The 17,047-nt window shown below is 41.6% G+C and overlaps 1 protein-coding gene across 1 annotated transcript in view; it reads left to right on the forward strand.

Moving 5' to 3' along the window:
• LOC125455519 (centrosomal protein of 128 kDa) overlaps nt 1-17,047 on the forward strand; it is a 475,711-nt gene that overhangs the window by 133,741 nt on the left and 324,923 nt on the right. The window contains exons 13-14 of the mRNA XM_059648981.1: nt 3,311-4,312; nt 10,257-10,421. Of these exons, the coding sequence (XP_059504964.1) occupies nt 3,311-4,312; nt 10,257-10,421 (1,167 nt within the window). The remainder of the gene's footprint in view (nt 1-3,310; nt 4,313-10,256; nt 10,422-17,047) is intronic.

Below are 17,047 nucleotides of genomic sequence, written 5' to 3' on the forward strand. Positions count from 1 at the left end.
ACTCAGACGTTCATGCTGATTTCAAAATAATCATTGCTGCAGAAACACTGGCAAGTTAATTATACACAGACCAAAACCCTAATGTCACCAGTTCAAAATCCAATCCCTGAAATAAATGATATTAAAATATACATGAATTACATACTTTGCATTACATTCTGTAGTAACACCTTTGTAATGACTGTCAGTTGTACTTAATGATTTATATTTTTACTCTTAATTCATTTTATTTTTCTGAAACATATGCATTCAGATATAAAGCCTCTATTTTTATTTTTATTGTCTTTTTCTACATTCTAGACTAATCTATTATTCAGCTGGTAGGTTCATGGTCTCTTTCCCTTTCTAGTCTATTTGGCATTTCTCATATTAATACCTTTCTCTTTGGCCCTTAGAAAAACAGGGAGGTTATGCTGAACATGTATAAGACACAAGTTAGACATCAGCTGGAGTATTATCTGCAGCCACACTTCTGTAATTTTGGAAACCAATAAATTTTATATACTCAAACTGAGTCATCTGGCTCCTCTCTCTCTCTCTCTCTCTCTGTATAAGTCTTGCAGATCTAGCTGAGACACTTGTGATCTTTGCAAATACAACATTTGCTGCATTAGCCATTGTCCTTTGCTTTGAGAAGTGATCTTCTCAAAATGCCTGTATATATAAAACATACATCTATCTAATGATATTAACAGTACTATTTCAAATTACATTTCATCGTAGCAAATGCTCAGTTTGTATAGTTAGTACACACGGCTGGGTAAATCAATAGACACAGTCCGAACATTGTTTTCCTTCCTAAATGAATTTGTGTGCTATTGTAGGTGCTTCGTATGCCTGGGTTAGAGCTTACATGAGATGAAGTAGCAGCAGGCATTTGACTGAATAGCCTGTTTCTATCCAATGTGCACTTTGTGTGAAAGCAATTTTTCATTCCGAGGGAATAGATCATGTGCAGCGATAGTTCAAAGCATCTGAATCCCAAGCAATACAGGACTGGGTTGAGTGTAGAAAAATCAATGGAATTATCCAACATCCATTTACTCAGTTTGTTTTGTTTTTTTGTTTGAACAAGTCTGTTGGATGCAGATAAGTGATTGGCCACTAATCCTCCAACATGTTTCGGCAAGAGTATGGAGTCTATTTCTTTACACTTCTGCTTCTTCGTCACCAAGCTAATATTGCATGTGAAAGTTCATTATGCAGTTTAAAAAATGCACTTTCTTGTTGCTTAGATTTACTTCTGTGATGTATTTCTATGTTTAATGTTTATTCTCAGCATATTTTTCACCTTCAAAGTGCAGGTTTAATATTGCAGGAATACAATATTGTTGGCAATTCCCTTCACTTAATAGAGGAAGGCCATGCAGAAGTGCCTTTCATTTGTTTTTCTTGTGATGTTTTCAGGTAATAACAAATCTGCACAATATATTTCACGGTAGTCAAGAAACACCTGGATGAATACGTTAACAGGAAGGGAACAGAAGGGTACAGATCCTGTAAATGGAGACAGATTTAGTGTGGAAGGGAAAAATGTATCAATGTAGGCCTGGAGGGCTGAAGGGCCTCTTACTGTACTGTGTTATTATTTTGTTCTTTGTATAGTGGCGCTGCTGTGTTCTGAGTGGGTGAATGGTTAAATTTGGAGCAGGACCTGATTTCACTCAGTCCTTGTTCATTTCACAGGTAGCGACAAAGAAGTAGAAATGTAAATTAGAAAGACTTAGCATTTCCAATATGTGCTTGGCTCAAGGAACAACCTTGCGTCTCAGTTTTCCATCATTGCTAAGTGTAGGCAGGCTGATCAAAAGTGAAAAGGCTTGAGCCGTTCCACTGTGGTCAGTCAAAACGCTTACTAAAAGCACAGATGATATATATGATGTGTAGCCAGTCCCTTTGAGTTCCACAGTTTTTTCCTCGAGATGTGTGTCAACTTTGCACTATGAAAGGTGACCTGTAAAACTGAATAGGGTGAGAGGTATGTCAACGAGACATACAAAATTTCTACCTTGCTCCACATCTGCACAATTGGCCTTCTTGGATACTTTACTCCCAGAGTATATTTAATTGGCCATCATTATGGTTAAATTATGTCTGTTCCCTTTTGGATGTAATTACGCAGCATTTCAGGGAGTGAAGTGTCCGTTTCTTCACTGTTAACCACATGGGAAGTTATTAAAGTTACTATTAAAAAAGGTCATTTTTGGCTATTGCTAATAGCAGCAAGACAAACCAATCAATTTACACAATCTGGGATTTTATTTTCTGCTGAGGGTCAAAGCAAATGTGAACATGGTGTGAAAATTATATCCCTCAACGGAAAATAACTCCTCCACATTTACCCTGTCAAACTCCCTAAGAATCTTAGATGTTTAAATAAGATTTCCTCTCATTCTTATAAGCTTGAATGGGTACAAGACTAACCCACTTAATGTCTCTTGATAAGAAAATCCCTGCATACCTTCTGGGCTGTCTCCAAGGTCCCTATATATTTTCCTTATATAAGGGAATCAGCACTGTCCCCTGGTATTCTTGATTTGATGTGATTTACTGTATTATAGCCACATGAACCTAGGACAGTGAAAGTCTAGTTTTCTGAGCAGTACAGGCCGAAAATAGCGATAAAGGAAGTACAGATCAGAGGGTGCTTAGACAGAGCGAGGCACATAAGGTTATGGCTAAACAGGACATACACAAAGCAAGATCAACATTAGCAAGATCAGCATTTTTTGATGACCTACCTGTGATTTGTGTCTTGTATAGTTGTAGCAAGATGTCTTTACTTCTATACCCTAGTCCCTTTGAAATACACGCCACCATTCCGTTTGCCTTCTCTGCTGCCTGCTGAACTCTGATGCCTAGCACTTAAGTTGGAGATGAAGCGGAATTGTTTTCTCATAGAGGGTCTGTGATTTTGCTTTCTCTTCCTTCCGCAGACTATTTCTAATTGTAATGGATGAGTTGACACTTGTCAATATCTACTCCGTTACATTTTCCATTTGAGAAGGACATTCAAATTCTTGCATCTCACACTATGGAGTTAGTATGTCAGATGTTTTGGAATATGGTAAAATGAGCAGTTTGACATATCTTGAAAGTCCTAAATTTTAAAGGAGAATATTCTAGTGAATGTAATGTTATTTCCTCGCTTTCTTTGTCTTGTAATTCATGTGTCCAATGCAAAATCTTCAGATCAATGCATAACTATAAAACTATATCAGTCAGTATGAAATTCTAATTGTTGAAATGGCTAGGCATGTTTAGTGACCATTTAGTGAATAACTGATACTGTTTCCTGTTGTGTTTCAAGGTTCTCAACTCCGATCTAGAGAAAAGAGAGAAGCAGCAACTCAGGATGTTGAACCAGCTCCAGGAAATCCAGAACCGTTATGATGACTGTGTACAAGATCATAAATCTGCAGGTTTGGAAATTGTGGATCTAGCCCGCCAACTGAAGGAGTCTGGTGTGGAAGCTGACAAATGCAGGGCTCAGTTGAAAGAAGTTGAACGCCTTCGACTGGAGAGTGAAAAGAAGAAAGATGAATTGAAGATAAAAGCTCAAGAGTCCATCAGACAGTGGAAAATCAAATGCAGGAAGTTGGAACGTGATTTGGAAAAGCAGAAGGAGAATATTAATCATTGGATGGAGCAGCACAACCAGGCAAATAAAGAGAAAGAAGCACTCCAGGGTCAGCATTCTGTGGCCTTGCATCAGATAGAGAGCCTCCGTAAGGAACTCAACGATGTCATACTCAAACGGGCGCAGCAGGAGGAAGATATGCGACGGAAAGATGTGGAGCTCAATGAGTTGAAGTCAGAGTTGTTGGACTTGGATGGAAAACTGCATGACTCTAATGAGTGTTCCAGCAAATTAGAAGTTGACTTACATGAGCAGTGTGTGTTGCACATTCGGACCAAAGAGGAGAAACAGCACCTGGAGAATGAGTTGATGGCCTTAAAGAGGCAAAATGAAAAGAGTCAGGAGAAGCTATTAGAAATGCAGCGAATGATCTCTGAGCTAAGTTCCATTCGATCTGAGCTCAATGATAAACTAGCTCAGGAAGAGAAATCCAGTAAAGAGATTAAAAAGAGCATCTCAGAAGCTCAGGCAAAACAGACGTTAGCCCAAGAGGAACTTGCCTCCCTGAACAGCCAATTGAATTTGGAGAGGGATGCACACCAAAAAGAACTTGCAGACATCAGATTAGAGATGCAGACATTAAGAAATAAACATGAAAAGAATAAGCAGGAAGCACTCAAAAATTTCCAACAAGAGCGGGATAAATTAGAGAATAACCTAAGTGAGCTAAAGGTAAGGAAAGTTAATTAGACCAGATAGCATTCTTTTTAGGGCATGATTTCAAAGCATTAAATGTATCTCTCGTTTGGTTTTACTTTTGAAAGAAAGAAGTGAATCTATTGTTTATAGTGTGTTCTCGGGCTAATCCTAAGCACTTCACAGCCCATCAAACATTTTTAAATGTTGGAGCAAACCGAATCTGTTTTATCAAAGTGAAGGCTTTGTTTCTCTCAGACACTCAGTAACATCTTAATTAACAGCCAGTTGCGCCATAAAGATATATGAAATATGATCATTGCTGTACGCAAACACAATGCACAATTTGTACACTGAGGCTCAAACCAGAAATGAGAGAAATGACCAGATAAATTGTTTTATTGATATCAGTTGAGGGTTTGTATTGGTTAAGTCCGTGTGTGCTTCTCTAAGCATGTTGCCATGAGGTCTTTTACTTGAGGCTGAAGACAGGGTTTCAATTTAGCAACTTTTGTGAAAAAGGTCACTTTCAATTGTGCAGCTCTCGGCCATTACGTTCCGCTTGTTCCAGAATGAGTCAAAAAAAATACCATAGAGTGAGGGCTGATACTTTAAATTATAATTGCTGGCTAATGTCCAACCTCTGCTTGACTTGTCCAGAACTAGATAATTACCAGTTCAGCCGTGATCACATTGAAGACAGATTAGACTTGACGGGCGTGTGGCCTACTTCAACTTTTATGTCATATGCTCTTAAAGTCTTAGGGGTTACAGTCTAAGGATACGGGGTAGGCCATTTAAGACTGAGATGAGGAGCAATTTCTTTGCCCAGAGATTAATGGGCATGTGGAATTCACTGCCACAGAAGATGGTTGAATCTGAAGCATTGAATGCTTTCAAGCCGGAATTAGACACTGTTCTTTGGGCTAATGGGATCAAAGGGTAGGGAGAGAAAGCGGGAGAAGGGGGACTGATTTGAATGACTAGCCAAGATTGTATTGAACGGCAGAGCAGAATCAAAGAAGTGAATAGCCTAAGCCTGCTATTTTCTCTGTTTCACTGACAATTGATTTAGATAGGTAAAAGTGCAATGAAATGCAGTATAATTTGCCAGGAATGAAGAGTGGATCATAAGAAACCCACTTGTAAACTGCATCTGAGATAATGGGAACTGCAGATGCTGGAGATTCCAAGATAATAAAATGTGAGGCTGGATGAACACAGCAGGCCAAGCAGCATCTCAGGAGCACAAAAGCTGACGTTTTGGGCCTAGACCCTTCATCAGATAGGTAGGGACAGTGGGAATCTCGTTCATCCATTCATGCGCGTCACTAATTAGATGACGAGGCATTTGGCTATTTAGGAACACTCGGGGAAGTGCCTTTTCCGAGTCTTTACATCGCTTGTCGATGTTGTTGTACTCTCTAGCGTCACCGTAGACCAAGGGCCCGGGTGATACTGATGTTATATGAGGCAGGTTGTTATTGTCATTAACGGAGACAGATGTTATGTGCAACTTTGATGTTCTTATGTCTCGGTGAAGGGACTAAATTCACCGTTTGCGGTTTTTCCTCACTTGTCACTGAAGAGTTGCAGAAGTTCGAGTGTCAGTGACAGAGTGAGTCTCGAGGTCTTTTGGGCGAAAGTGTCATATCTCTCGATGCCGAGGAATGTCATGAGGCGGTTATTCATTTCCGACCACTTGCCTCGTGCGCCCATCACGAAGCCAAAATAGCTGGGCACCTCGCCTCCTGTCAGTTTCGTGATCTCGGCATTCAGGTGTTTATATTTTTCCACTTTTTCTCGCCATGCTGTTTCCAGTGCTTTATTGTCATTTTCGTACCGCACTGTGACATCTACGACCGCGATCTTCTTGTCTTTCTTAAATATGAGATCGGGTTTCCATAGTGAGCCGTGTTTATCGAATAGTCTGGGCTCTACGTACGATGTCCAGCCGTACTTACTGACGTGTTTCTGCAACTGGTCAGCGATCTTATTATGGCGTTTGATTCGAGCGTTCTTAACGAATGGGCAGTATCCTGAGATGTGTGGTAGGGTCTCATTTGCCATCTCACATCTACGGCATAATTTGTTTCTGTACGGCCTATCTCTAGATAATGTGGTTCTTGTCGGGTATAGGTTACACCGCAAGAGCACGCTGTTAATGAATCTAGAGGATTTTTGTTGTACTCCAGCCTTAATCCAAGAGTTAGAGATCTTGTCATCTCTAAAGTACTGGATGCCAGTTCCCTGACATTCCAGCTTTTGCCACTTCTCGAATTCCCACTCCCTCCAGCCTGCATACCTATTGGGTGGTTTCGGTTGCCCCGCGTTTGCCTTTTGTGCTACCGGCATCATGTCCTGCATGTCAGTCATCAGGTCTATCTCCCCCTCACCGTTGCCGCGGCTGTTGGGTTGGAAATGTTCAATTTCCTTTAGGACTTTGAGTTCACGCAGTCCCGCAACTGTCTCTGTGTTGCTCTCTCCTTTATATTGAAAGGTGGCCCGAATGACTACATCGCTTGACATGTCTAGTGCTTCGCGTTTGCGGATTATCGCGGATGGTATTTGCACTTCGAGTTTTGGGACGCCAAGACCACCGTTCCTGTAGCTCGAATATAGTATTCCGTCTGCGGTATGAGGTGGTAGGTGTAGGAATTCTTTCGTGGCGTTACGGATGATTTGGTCCAGCTTTACAAGAGTAGTTTGTGATGCTTCTGTTAGGATCAGATGGAAGTACAATCTGGGGATGACATGCACCTTTAGGATTTCCAACCGTTGTCGTGGTCGGAGAGGCGCTGCCTGTATTCCCTGAACCCAGGACTTAAGCTTCTCCTCCCACTGCCCTTCTGCCACACCTGCCCATGGATCGATGCGGGCACCCAGGTATTTCTCGGTGTCGCCTGGGGGTATGTAGGCTATGGATTCATCCCGTAGCTTCCAGTTTGCGAAATGGTTGTATATGAAGGTCTTCCTTTTAAAGGTGAAGTGGAATCCCTTCGTTTTCGCTATGTTAATACTGAGGCCCGTATGGTCACAGTATGCCTGGAGCAGCTTCAGGTTCCTAGCCATACCGGTGTGTGAGTCACTTAGAAGGGTGATGTCATCCGCGAAGGCCAAAGTCGAGCAGTTGACTCTTCTGCCGCCCAGGGGCATGGAGACCCCTGAGTTGGCCCTCTCCAGAGAGCACACCAACGGATCCAGAGCAATGTTAAATAGAATTGGTGAGAGTGGGTCGCCTTGCTTCACGCCCCTCTCTATGGTTATTGGGGTGGTTAAGTTACCGTTCCCTTCCACCACTGTTGTGTTGCCATTGTATAGGTCTTTAATAAGACGGACAAAGGCTTTTGGTAGTAACATTCTTTGCAGAGATTTTATTAATAATTTGTGCCCAACCGAGTCGAAAGCTTTTGCCAGATCAACAAAGACAACTGCGAGGTCCTTGCGGTTGTGTTTCGCTCCCTTGATGATATTTTCGAGGATAACAATGTTCTCATTGCATCCGGGAGTGGCTGCTAGAAACCCTTTTTGCCTGGGGTTTATTTCGACTGTTTCACTTAGGCGTTTTGCCATTATTTTCGTGAATAGCCGGAGCAGCATTGGACCGATGGTTATTGGTCGCCAGTTGTCAATGTTTTTCAGGCGTTCCTTATCCTCGCACTTAGGAATCAGGACCGTTCGACTCTTTTTTAGTGAATCGGGGATTGTACTTGACTTTAGCCATAGGGAGAAGAGGCGGGGTAGACGAGTTTCCTCCTCCTCGTGTAGTGCTCTGATGTCCTGCAGTTTCAGGCCGTCAGGCCCGGCGGCACTGTTCTCGTCTATCCCCTTGATGGCTGCCTCGACCTCCTCTACCTCTATGGGTTTCATCAAGGACCCGTCATCGACCTTGCCTGAGTATGGAGCATACTTGTTGATGTTGGATTTCTCGTTTGCTTTAGACAGCTTCTCACGGAAACATGTCTCTAATTCCTCTTTTGCTAGAGGACAAGCGGATGAGGTCGGCGCCCCCATGATCTCGCGAGCCAGTTGGCGCCGATTGGTTTTGTATAGCAGCTGTGTTGTTCTGAACAGCGCTTTGCTTGCTGCCCATCGTTTTTTTGCTCCGGTATTGCTACCGGGTTTTTTGTCTTTCTTGGCCCGGTCTTTTCGGGGCGTTTTGTTTTTGTCCTGTCCTTTCCTACTGTTTAATAGTAGGTCGGTAATGCTTTCCACTAGTCCGATTCCGAGGGCAAGTGTGTCCGGGTCCTTCCTTGCACCCAAGAGCTCTTCAGCTTGTGTTAGCTGGTCGTCTACGTCTCGATGTTTAGGGATCGAAGCCGGTGTTTTCCGGCTAGCTCTTGGGCGTTGGGCTTCATCATTGGAATTCTCCCGGACGCTCTCTGCCTCAGAATCGTTCGAGTCTGCCGTCGACTCGCAGATCGTTTGGACCTCCGTCGGGGTGTTTGCCAGGAGTCTGCGCTTGTCAGAGATTTGCTTGGGTGTTTTCGTTTTAAGGATGCCTGCGATCGATTTGTTTATAAATTTGCATCCTGCAAATCTCACCTCTAGTTCCCTCAGGAGTGCACCCTCCTCCTGTGACCACACACGGTCACTTCTCCCAGGTTTGCCTTTGACTTTTGGTGCCGGATTGAGGCGTTTCTCGTTACGCAGAACCGGGTGTCTGTGCCTCTCGTGTTGACCAAGGCCTGACTGTGTTGAAAACCGTTGGTCACACGCGCTGCATGCAAAGTTTCCGGTTGGGGGTTGTATCTTACCTTTGCATTTAGGATAGTGGCAGGCTATTGAGTGGTATTCCCCTGCCTTTTCGCAGCGAGAACATCTTGTTCGGATGCTCTTTACACCGTGCACTTTAGTCATATGGATTTTGAATAGGCTCACCGTGTCTAGGCCCGAAACGTCAGCTTTTGTGCTCCTGAGATGCTGCTTGGCCTGCTGTGTTCATCCAGCCTCACATTTTATTATCTTGTAAACTGCATCTGTTCAGCTTTGTATTTAGAATTATTTCTTTTACACTGAAATTATATTTTCCCCAGCACCATGCACCCACAGCTAGCTAAAAATGGGCTTTCAGAACCTAGTCCATGTTACTCGGAAACTTAATGGAGGTGTGTACTTCTTAGAACTTGAATTAGAAGTAGTCAAGGGTTGCCATAGTGGTGCCTTCGAGACGTTGACACGAGTATATGCAAAACAAAAACTGTACCACTGCAAGTAATTTGGACTGAAAGAGATTGATGATGTTGACAAAATGTTCTCTTCGGGTTATTGAAGGTAGTTTCTTCTCAGCTGCAAAACACCTTATGGTTTCCTTACAGGAGAAAATGGAGGTGAGCAATACATTTTTGGTTGTCGACTTATCACTGACATGGACTCAAACTGAAATGTTGGTATATTGAGGCTCAAACAGTAATATCAAACTTCATCTGATTCAAAGGGTAACCTGTTTTCAATGGTATATTAGTAGAATTTCTTCTGCTGCTTCGGGATTTATTAGTTGGGGCCTTCATTAACATTACCAAAGCAATGATTGAAAGCTCTAATTTCTCTTTCTTGTGTGTAGCCATTAGACTCTTGAACTGTTTAAATTACAGGACGTATACTGTTTCCCACGTTCTCTTAAATGATGTGATCAGTTCATGCAGATGTACTCATGTAAAGCAAGAAGGATTTGCATTCATATAGTGGCTTTCATGAATGCACTACATCTGAAAGTTTTTTACAGCCAATTGAGTGCTTCTGATGTATAGGTAGTTTTGTAATGTTGAAAACACAACTCCAGTTCTGGTATGTGGTGGACTGTGTTCTTTACCTTTTCTCTTCTTAAAACTGTTATGCTTTTGTAAAAAGCACAGTATAGTATAAACATTTTTAACGTCACCTTATGACACTTTATAACTTTATGCTAATCGTAAACTTTGGGTGCAGTCAGCATTTTTCGAAAATTTGATAATTGAGGTTGATTTGTTATGTGCCTTAGGCTGAGCTGGCACATGACAAGAGTTTGGCAAAAGCACAACGACGCCAGGTGGAAAAGGTCAAAACAGAATGTAACAAACTGACGGAAGAGCTACTTCAGGGTGAGGCGGAAAATACCAAGCTCAGGAGGAAGTACCATTTGCTGAAGCAAGAACTGGAAGAAAAGGTAAGAGGTTCCCTGGGTGGGTAAACTGAGGTTGGAATGTTATCAGAACTTGCATTGTGAGAAATAACTTTGGATGGCAAGGCCATCAGTATTACCTGTCTCTAATTTCCCTTCATAAGGTGTCTTATAGAGCCATGCAGAATGAAAACAGACCCTTCAGTTCAACTTGTCTAAGCCGACTGTATATCCAAACTAAACTAGTCCCACCTACCTATGTTTGGCCCATAACCCTCCAAACCATTTTTATTTATGTACTTATCTCAATATCTTTTAAATGTTATAACTATACCTGCATCCACCACTTCCTCTGGCAGTTCATTCCACACACTAACCATGCTCTGTGTGTAAAAGGTTGCCCCATATGCCCTTTTAAATCTCTCCTGTCCAACCTTAAAAATATGCCCCCTAGTTTTGAACTGTCCCCACCTTAGGGAAAAGACATTTGCTATTCACCTTATCTATGCCTCTCATGATTTTATAAACCTCAGTACAGCCACTCCTTAACCTTCTAAGCTCCGGTCAAGGAAGTCCCAGCCTACCTTTATAACTCAAACACTGCATTCCCAGCAACATCCAGGAAAATCTTTTCTGAACCTTCTCCAGTTTTATAATATCCTTCCTATAGCAAGGCAACCAGACCTACAAACAGTAGTCCAGAAGAAGCCTTACCAACATTGTGTACAACCTCAACATGACATCCCAACTGTTATACTCAAAGGTCTGAGAAACGAAGGCAAGCATGCTAAACAACCATGTCTATCTGTGACACAAATTTGAAAGAATTATGTGCCTTCTTGAACTGTTGCAGGCCATATGCTGTGTGTTTGGCCATAGAACATAGAACATAGAACAATACAGTGCAGAACAGGCCCTTCGGCCCTCGATGTTGCGCCGACCTGTGAACTAATCTAAGCCCCTCCCCCTACACTATCCCATCATTATCCATATGCTTATCCAAGGACTGTTTAAATGCCCCTAATGTGGCTGAGTTAACTACATTGGCAGGCAGGGCATTCCACGCCCTTACCACTCTCAGAGTAAAGAACCTGCCTCTGACATATGTCTTAAATCTATCACCCCTCAATTTGTAGCTATGCCCCCTTGTACAAGCTGAAGTCATCATCCTCTGAAAAAGACTCTCACTGTCCACCCTATCTAATCCCCTGATCATCTTGTATGTCTCTATTAAATCCCCTCTTAGCCTCCTTCTCTCCGTATGCTGTGTGTTTATCCATACTGTTGTTGGGAAGACATTTCCAGCATTTTGACCATGCAGTAGTGAAGGAATGGTGACGTAGTTCCGAGTCAGGATGACGTGTGGCTTGGTGGGGAACTTGCATCTGTTGCCCTGTTCTTCCAGGTGGTACACGTCATGGCCTTGAAAGTGCTATTAAAGGAGACTTGGTGTGTTGTTGCAGTGCATCAGTGATAAAATGTGTTAAATTTGAAGGTGCTTGCTGGTGTGCCAGTCAAGCAGGCTGCTTTGTCCTGGGGATAATTATGAACTCCTTGAGTTAGCACTGCACTTATCCAGGCAATGGAGACCATTCCATCACACTCCTGACTTATGACTTGTAGATGATGGATCAGGCTTTGAAGAGTCAGGAACCTCCTCACTGCAGAAGCCCTAGCAGCTGACTTTGCTTGTAAGGCCCACCCCAGTCCAACACTGGCATCTCCACAGCACTTGTACTTATAAGCCACAATATTTTATGTGGCTAGACCAGTTCAATTTCTGGTAATTGGTTGTTGTTGGTGCAGATTCAGCCAATTGGTCTCTCATTTGGAGAATCTGGATCTCTCTGTTTCTCTCCTACAGATTGGCTATGGTCAAGGTACAACCGCTTTAAATCCCAGCTCCACCACCTTCCAAAATGTGATGCCATAAATTAGCTAGTGCTTTGTTTGGGTGCCTATTGTATAGCGCCACAATTATTACTTGCAGTTCAGCCTGAAATAAACTGCATCAGATACCACAATAAACATTACTGACCTGATTTCTGTTGGTCATGCAAGATCTGAAAAAGCAATAGCCATTCACATTTTGTCTCTCACATACCATAGGGAAGTTAAGTTTGTTCAGCTGGAACACTTCAACATTATCAAGGATATTTACCAACTTGAAACTGTCAAGCTGCTAAAAACAAAATTGGATTATCTCTAGGAGCAAATTACTGCAGATGCTAGAATCTGAACTGAAAACAAAAAATTCTGGAGATCACAGTGGGTCAGGCAGCATGCATGGAGAGAGCAAGATAATGTTTCGAGTCGAGATGACTCTTCATGAGAGCTGAAGTGAAGTGTGAAGGGGGCAGCATTTATGCAACAGTGGGGAGGGGTGTGGGGTTGGAGTGCTGGGGAGAAAGGATGTTGATATTTCAGATTAAGTGATTGGAATGTGAGAATGGCAGTACAATGGTGTGTCTAACTGCCAAACTGGAAAGAACAGTCCATCCCACTGGTTGGGGATAGAGGGGAGTGGAGAGAGGGTGGTAGTAAATGTAACAAGCGAAGGGAAGGAATGGGCTCGCAACTTGAAGGTGTTGAACTCCATATTGAGCCCAGAACGTAGTAAACTGCCTTGTTTGAAGATGAGATGTTGCTCCTCCCATTGTGCTGTGATTTGCTGGGGCATTGCAACATGCGGAGAGCACTCAAATGGGCACATGAGCATGATGCTGTGTTAAAGTGACTGGCTACGGGAAGGTCAGGCTCATGCTTGAGCAGGGACCGGTGGTGTTCTGCAAAACGGACATCCAGTTTGCATTTGGTTCCTCCAGTGTCGTGTAGGATTATCTCATTGTGAAAATTACATCTAGAATTTAGCATATTTTGCAGACTTTTCCAAAAAAAAGTTGTAAATTTGAATAGTCAACAAGCTGTTCTTTTTTGTATCAAAAAAGTTGCAGTTCAAGACTGAATACTAAATATGACCAAATATCCCTTTCTTGGTTGGTAAAAGAATGCTATTTTTACAATATGTAGCCTTCATTAAATTATGAGGGGTAGCAGGAGGCACAATAGGGTGAGTGATATAGTTTTTCTGGTACCTTGGAGACTTGTTTTTATTAAAATGTGCTCGTTATCTGTGGCACTTGATGTAAAGTCTCTTGTTGCCTGCTTCCGATGCCACCTTTACAATGACTTCCTATGCAGTTTCATTGTGATTCCCATCCTACTTATGTGCAAAGTAAAAATATGTTTATTCAGAAAGAATGTTCTTTTCATTTGCATTATGTCCAGATGTCATTATCAGATACTGCAATATTGAGATAAGTTTACTGTTGCAACTATTTCAATAACTTGACCAATCTAGATCATTACTGTTGGGATAAACTTAAACTTCATTATTTTGCCTGTGTTTGTTTACTGTTGGGTATATGCAACAAGATCTTAATTTGGATTGAAAATAAAAGGGCTGGATGCCACCTTTTCCCCAGTACCTAGTTTAAAATTAGTGGTGAAATGTTTTCACTTGACCGGGGAAGAAAACACTCCTACAGTTGTAATTAGCATTTCTGATTTGTAGCCGAATCATTGCAGGGATCAAGCTGCCATGTTAGCTCTGGTCATTTATTACTTAAGTAAACCCTTTGGACTCTTCTATCACAAAATTAAGTTAAGCTTACGTGCTGAGCTCTCATATTTGCCATAATAAATGAATTTTGGACCAATTACAGTTTTGTTCAACTCCACACTAAGATGCTGACATTTCAAGCCAGCCGCCAATATTCTCTCCAATTTTTTTTAATGGTACTTTGTTACAACTTTGCTGAGTGTTGACAATCCAACAGCGTTCTTGTGGCTCAACATGTTTAAATTGTGGCGTTGTTATGTGACTATTCTACAAAATGCCAAATGCTTCATAATTGGCTAGTGATATTGTGGTTCTGAGTGGTTCACTTAATATAGAATAATAGGGATCTGACAGTGATTACAAGGTGATGATTTCATTGGGTGGATTCAGATCACACATATACTGCCATCAAACAATTGTTTGACATAGATTTTTAAATTACACACTCATCATTTGACATGCTCATTTTTTTCATGTATTTGCTTTGGCGGTAATGCTTTCATTCTAGTTCATCTGTTGTGTAGTTCATCAGTTGTGTTGTATCAATGATACTGCAAATATCATTGGGCAGGTGTTTTGTGTGGTTAATATATGGTATAGTCCATGCTAGAGAGTTAATGACTGTGTGATATAATCACTGAAACTAACCAAATGTCCTAAAATTGATTGCTGAAAAATAGCACAGTGGCACACTTCCAGGTGCCATTTATTCCTTTTTGAGATAAAGTTGGGAAATGGTGAGAGATTTATAAATCATCCTTAAAAAACATTTAATTCTTTAAGTGTGAGAAACCTGCTAATAGGTGACTGACTGTGCTATTTGAATGATTCCAACTAATTTCTGTTAGGGTGCCTTGACTTATTGATTGATGTAAGCTCAATTGCTATTTTATCAAATTATACACCTGTCCAATAAGTGGAACACCATTATATTCCAACTCTGGTTTGAAGAATTGACAGTATGCTGAACTACATTTTTGTCTCTCTGTTTACATTCAAGTCAGGTATTGGACACCAAAGCTAGGGAGTTATAATATCTAAGAACAAACAATTACCTTCAATGGCTTTCTCATCCCACTCTCTCACTTGAAATCTGATGTCCCCAGGGATCCATTTTGGATCTCCTTCTGTTTTTCATCAACATGCTTCCAATCATTGGTTTTACCTGAAAGTATTGTGTACTTTACAGTGATTCTTGAATATCAATCTCTTAATGGACCCTGATTGACTTCTTTACTTCCCTCCCCAAGCTATAGAAATGTAAGTAAATTTCTTGCCATTGCATATATTTTTGGCTGAGACAGACAACGGCCAAAAGCTTTTGATGCTCTGTTTGCTGTATTGCCTTCCTTGTGTAATCTTTTCTACCTTGGAATAGTCTGCAGATAGTGTGTGCTTTGCTGCTGGACAATATGATATTGAATGTAACACGGTGCTTCACAATTTTTTTTCCCCATTGTGACTCATATGAGGCTTGGAAATTGTCACGATACGTAATTGGAAATGGTGAGGAGGAGAGGGCTACCTGTGACAGTGAGAAATTACTCCTCGTCTGTCTTAATGATTCTAGGCTCGATCTACTCAACCTCTTCTCATAAGACAGTCCCTCCATAACTGGTAACAGCTTAGTGGTCCTTCTGTGGACTGCCTGTAATGCCAGTATATGTTTCCTTAGATAAGGGCTCAGGTCTGTTTGTAGTACTACAGCTGTGGTCTGACCAGTGCCTTGTATAGTTTTAGAAAAACTTCCCTATTTTTATACTCCATTCACTTTGAAATAAAGATAAATCTTCCATTTCCCTTCCCTACTACCTGCTGAACTTGGATGCTAGTTTTTTTTGTGTGATTCGTAGAAAAGGTCTCCCAAATCCCTATGTTCTATAGACTTTCTTCATTTAAATAATTTCCAGTTCCTCTGTTCTTCCTGCCAAATGCATAACCTCACATTTCCCCACATTATGTTTAAACTGCCAAGTTTTAACCCTGTGTAAATTTTAAAAAACCCATTCATGGGCTGTGGGCATCATTCTGGGCTGACATTTATTGCCCGTCTCTAGTTGCCTTTGAGAAGATAGTGATAAACTTACTTCTTGAACCTCTACAGTCCGTTTGGTATGAGTGGACTCTCAAAACTGTTGGGCAGGGAAGACGGGGGTTTTGACCTAATGACACTGAAGAAATGGTGATATGTCTCCAAGTTGGATGATGACTGTCTTGGAAGGAAACTTGCGGGTGTTGGTGTTCCAATGTATCTGTTGCTGTTATCCTTCTAGATGGTAGGTAGGTGGTCGTAGGTTTGAAAGGTGCTGTTTAAAGAGCCTTGACGAATTTCTGCAGGACAATTTGTTAATGGTATGCGCTGTTGCTCCTGAGCATTGCTGGTGGAAAAAAATGAATCTGTGGTGCCAATCAAGCACCAGTCAGGCTCTTCAGAACTGAGAAAGGGTTAGACATAAAAAAAAACAAACTGGACTTGAAATGTTAACTATGTTTTTGTCTCCACATTTATGCTGACATTTTTTTTCTCAGTGCACTCTGTTCTGTTTTGATATAACTTGGTTTCGTTTTGTCTTTTGTGCAATAAACATCTGTTCTTTTGATGAAAAGAAGCCCTGCAACCTAGTATGGCTAAATTTCAGTAAATGACAATTGCATTAAAATATATGATCTATCAGGCTAGATTCCATTCTGGTGTCTGACTTCATTCCTAGCACAGTCTGCCTGGTCCATAACAACATGTGGCCCACTGTACAACGAACATTGAGGAGTATTGAAAGCAGATTTTTCATAAACACAGTTGAGTTTATCCTAGAATGCTGAAGGTTCTGTTGGAAGCAGTTGATTTCAACCGTCATCAAAATATCAAGGGGAAGAGGTTTGTGGAGATGACAGCAGTCTTGGTTGCTGGATTAAGACCCCGGTGCCACATCATTTTAAGAGGGCTTGCCACATCTTATCCCACTCAGGCCAGGAATGGAATTCTTCTTCTTAGGATCAGGGACAGTAGGAGTGAGAGCCCTGTCTGTCAAGAGCTGACAGCTAAAAAGAG

Source organism: Stegostoma tigrinum, chromosome 10, assembly GCF_030684315.1.
Source record: "Stegostoma tigrinum isolate sSteTig4 chromosome 10, sSteTig4.hap1, whole genome shotgun sequence".
NCBI classification, from domain to species: domain Eukaryota; kingdom Metazoa; phylum Chordata; class Chondrichthyes; order Orectolobiformes; family Stegostomatidae; genus Stegostoma; species Stegostoma tigrinum.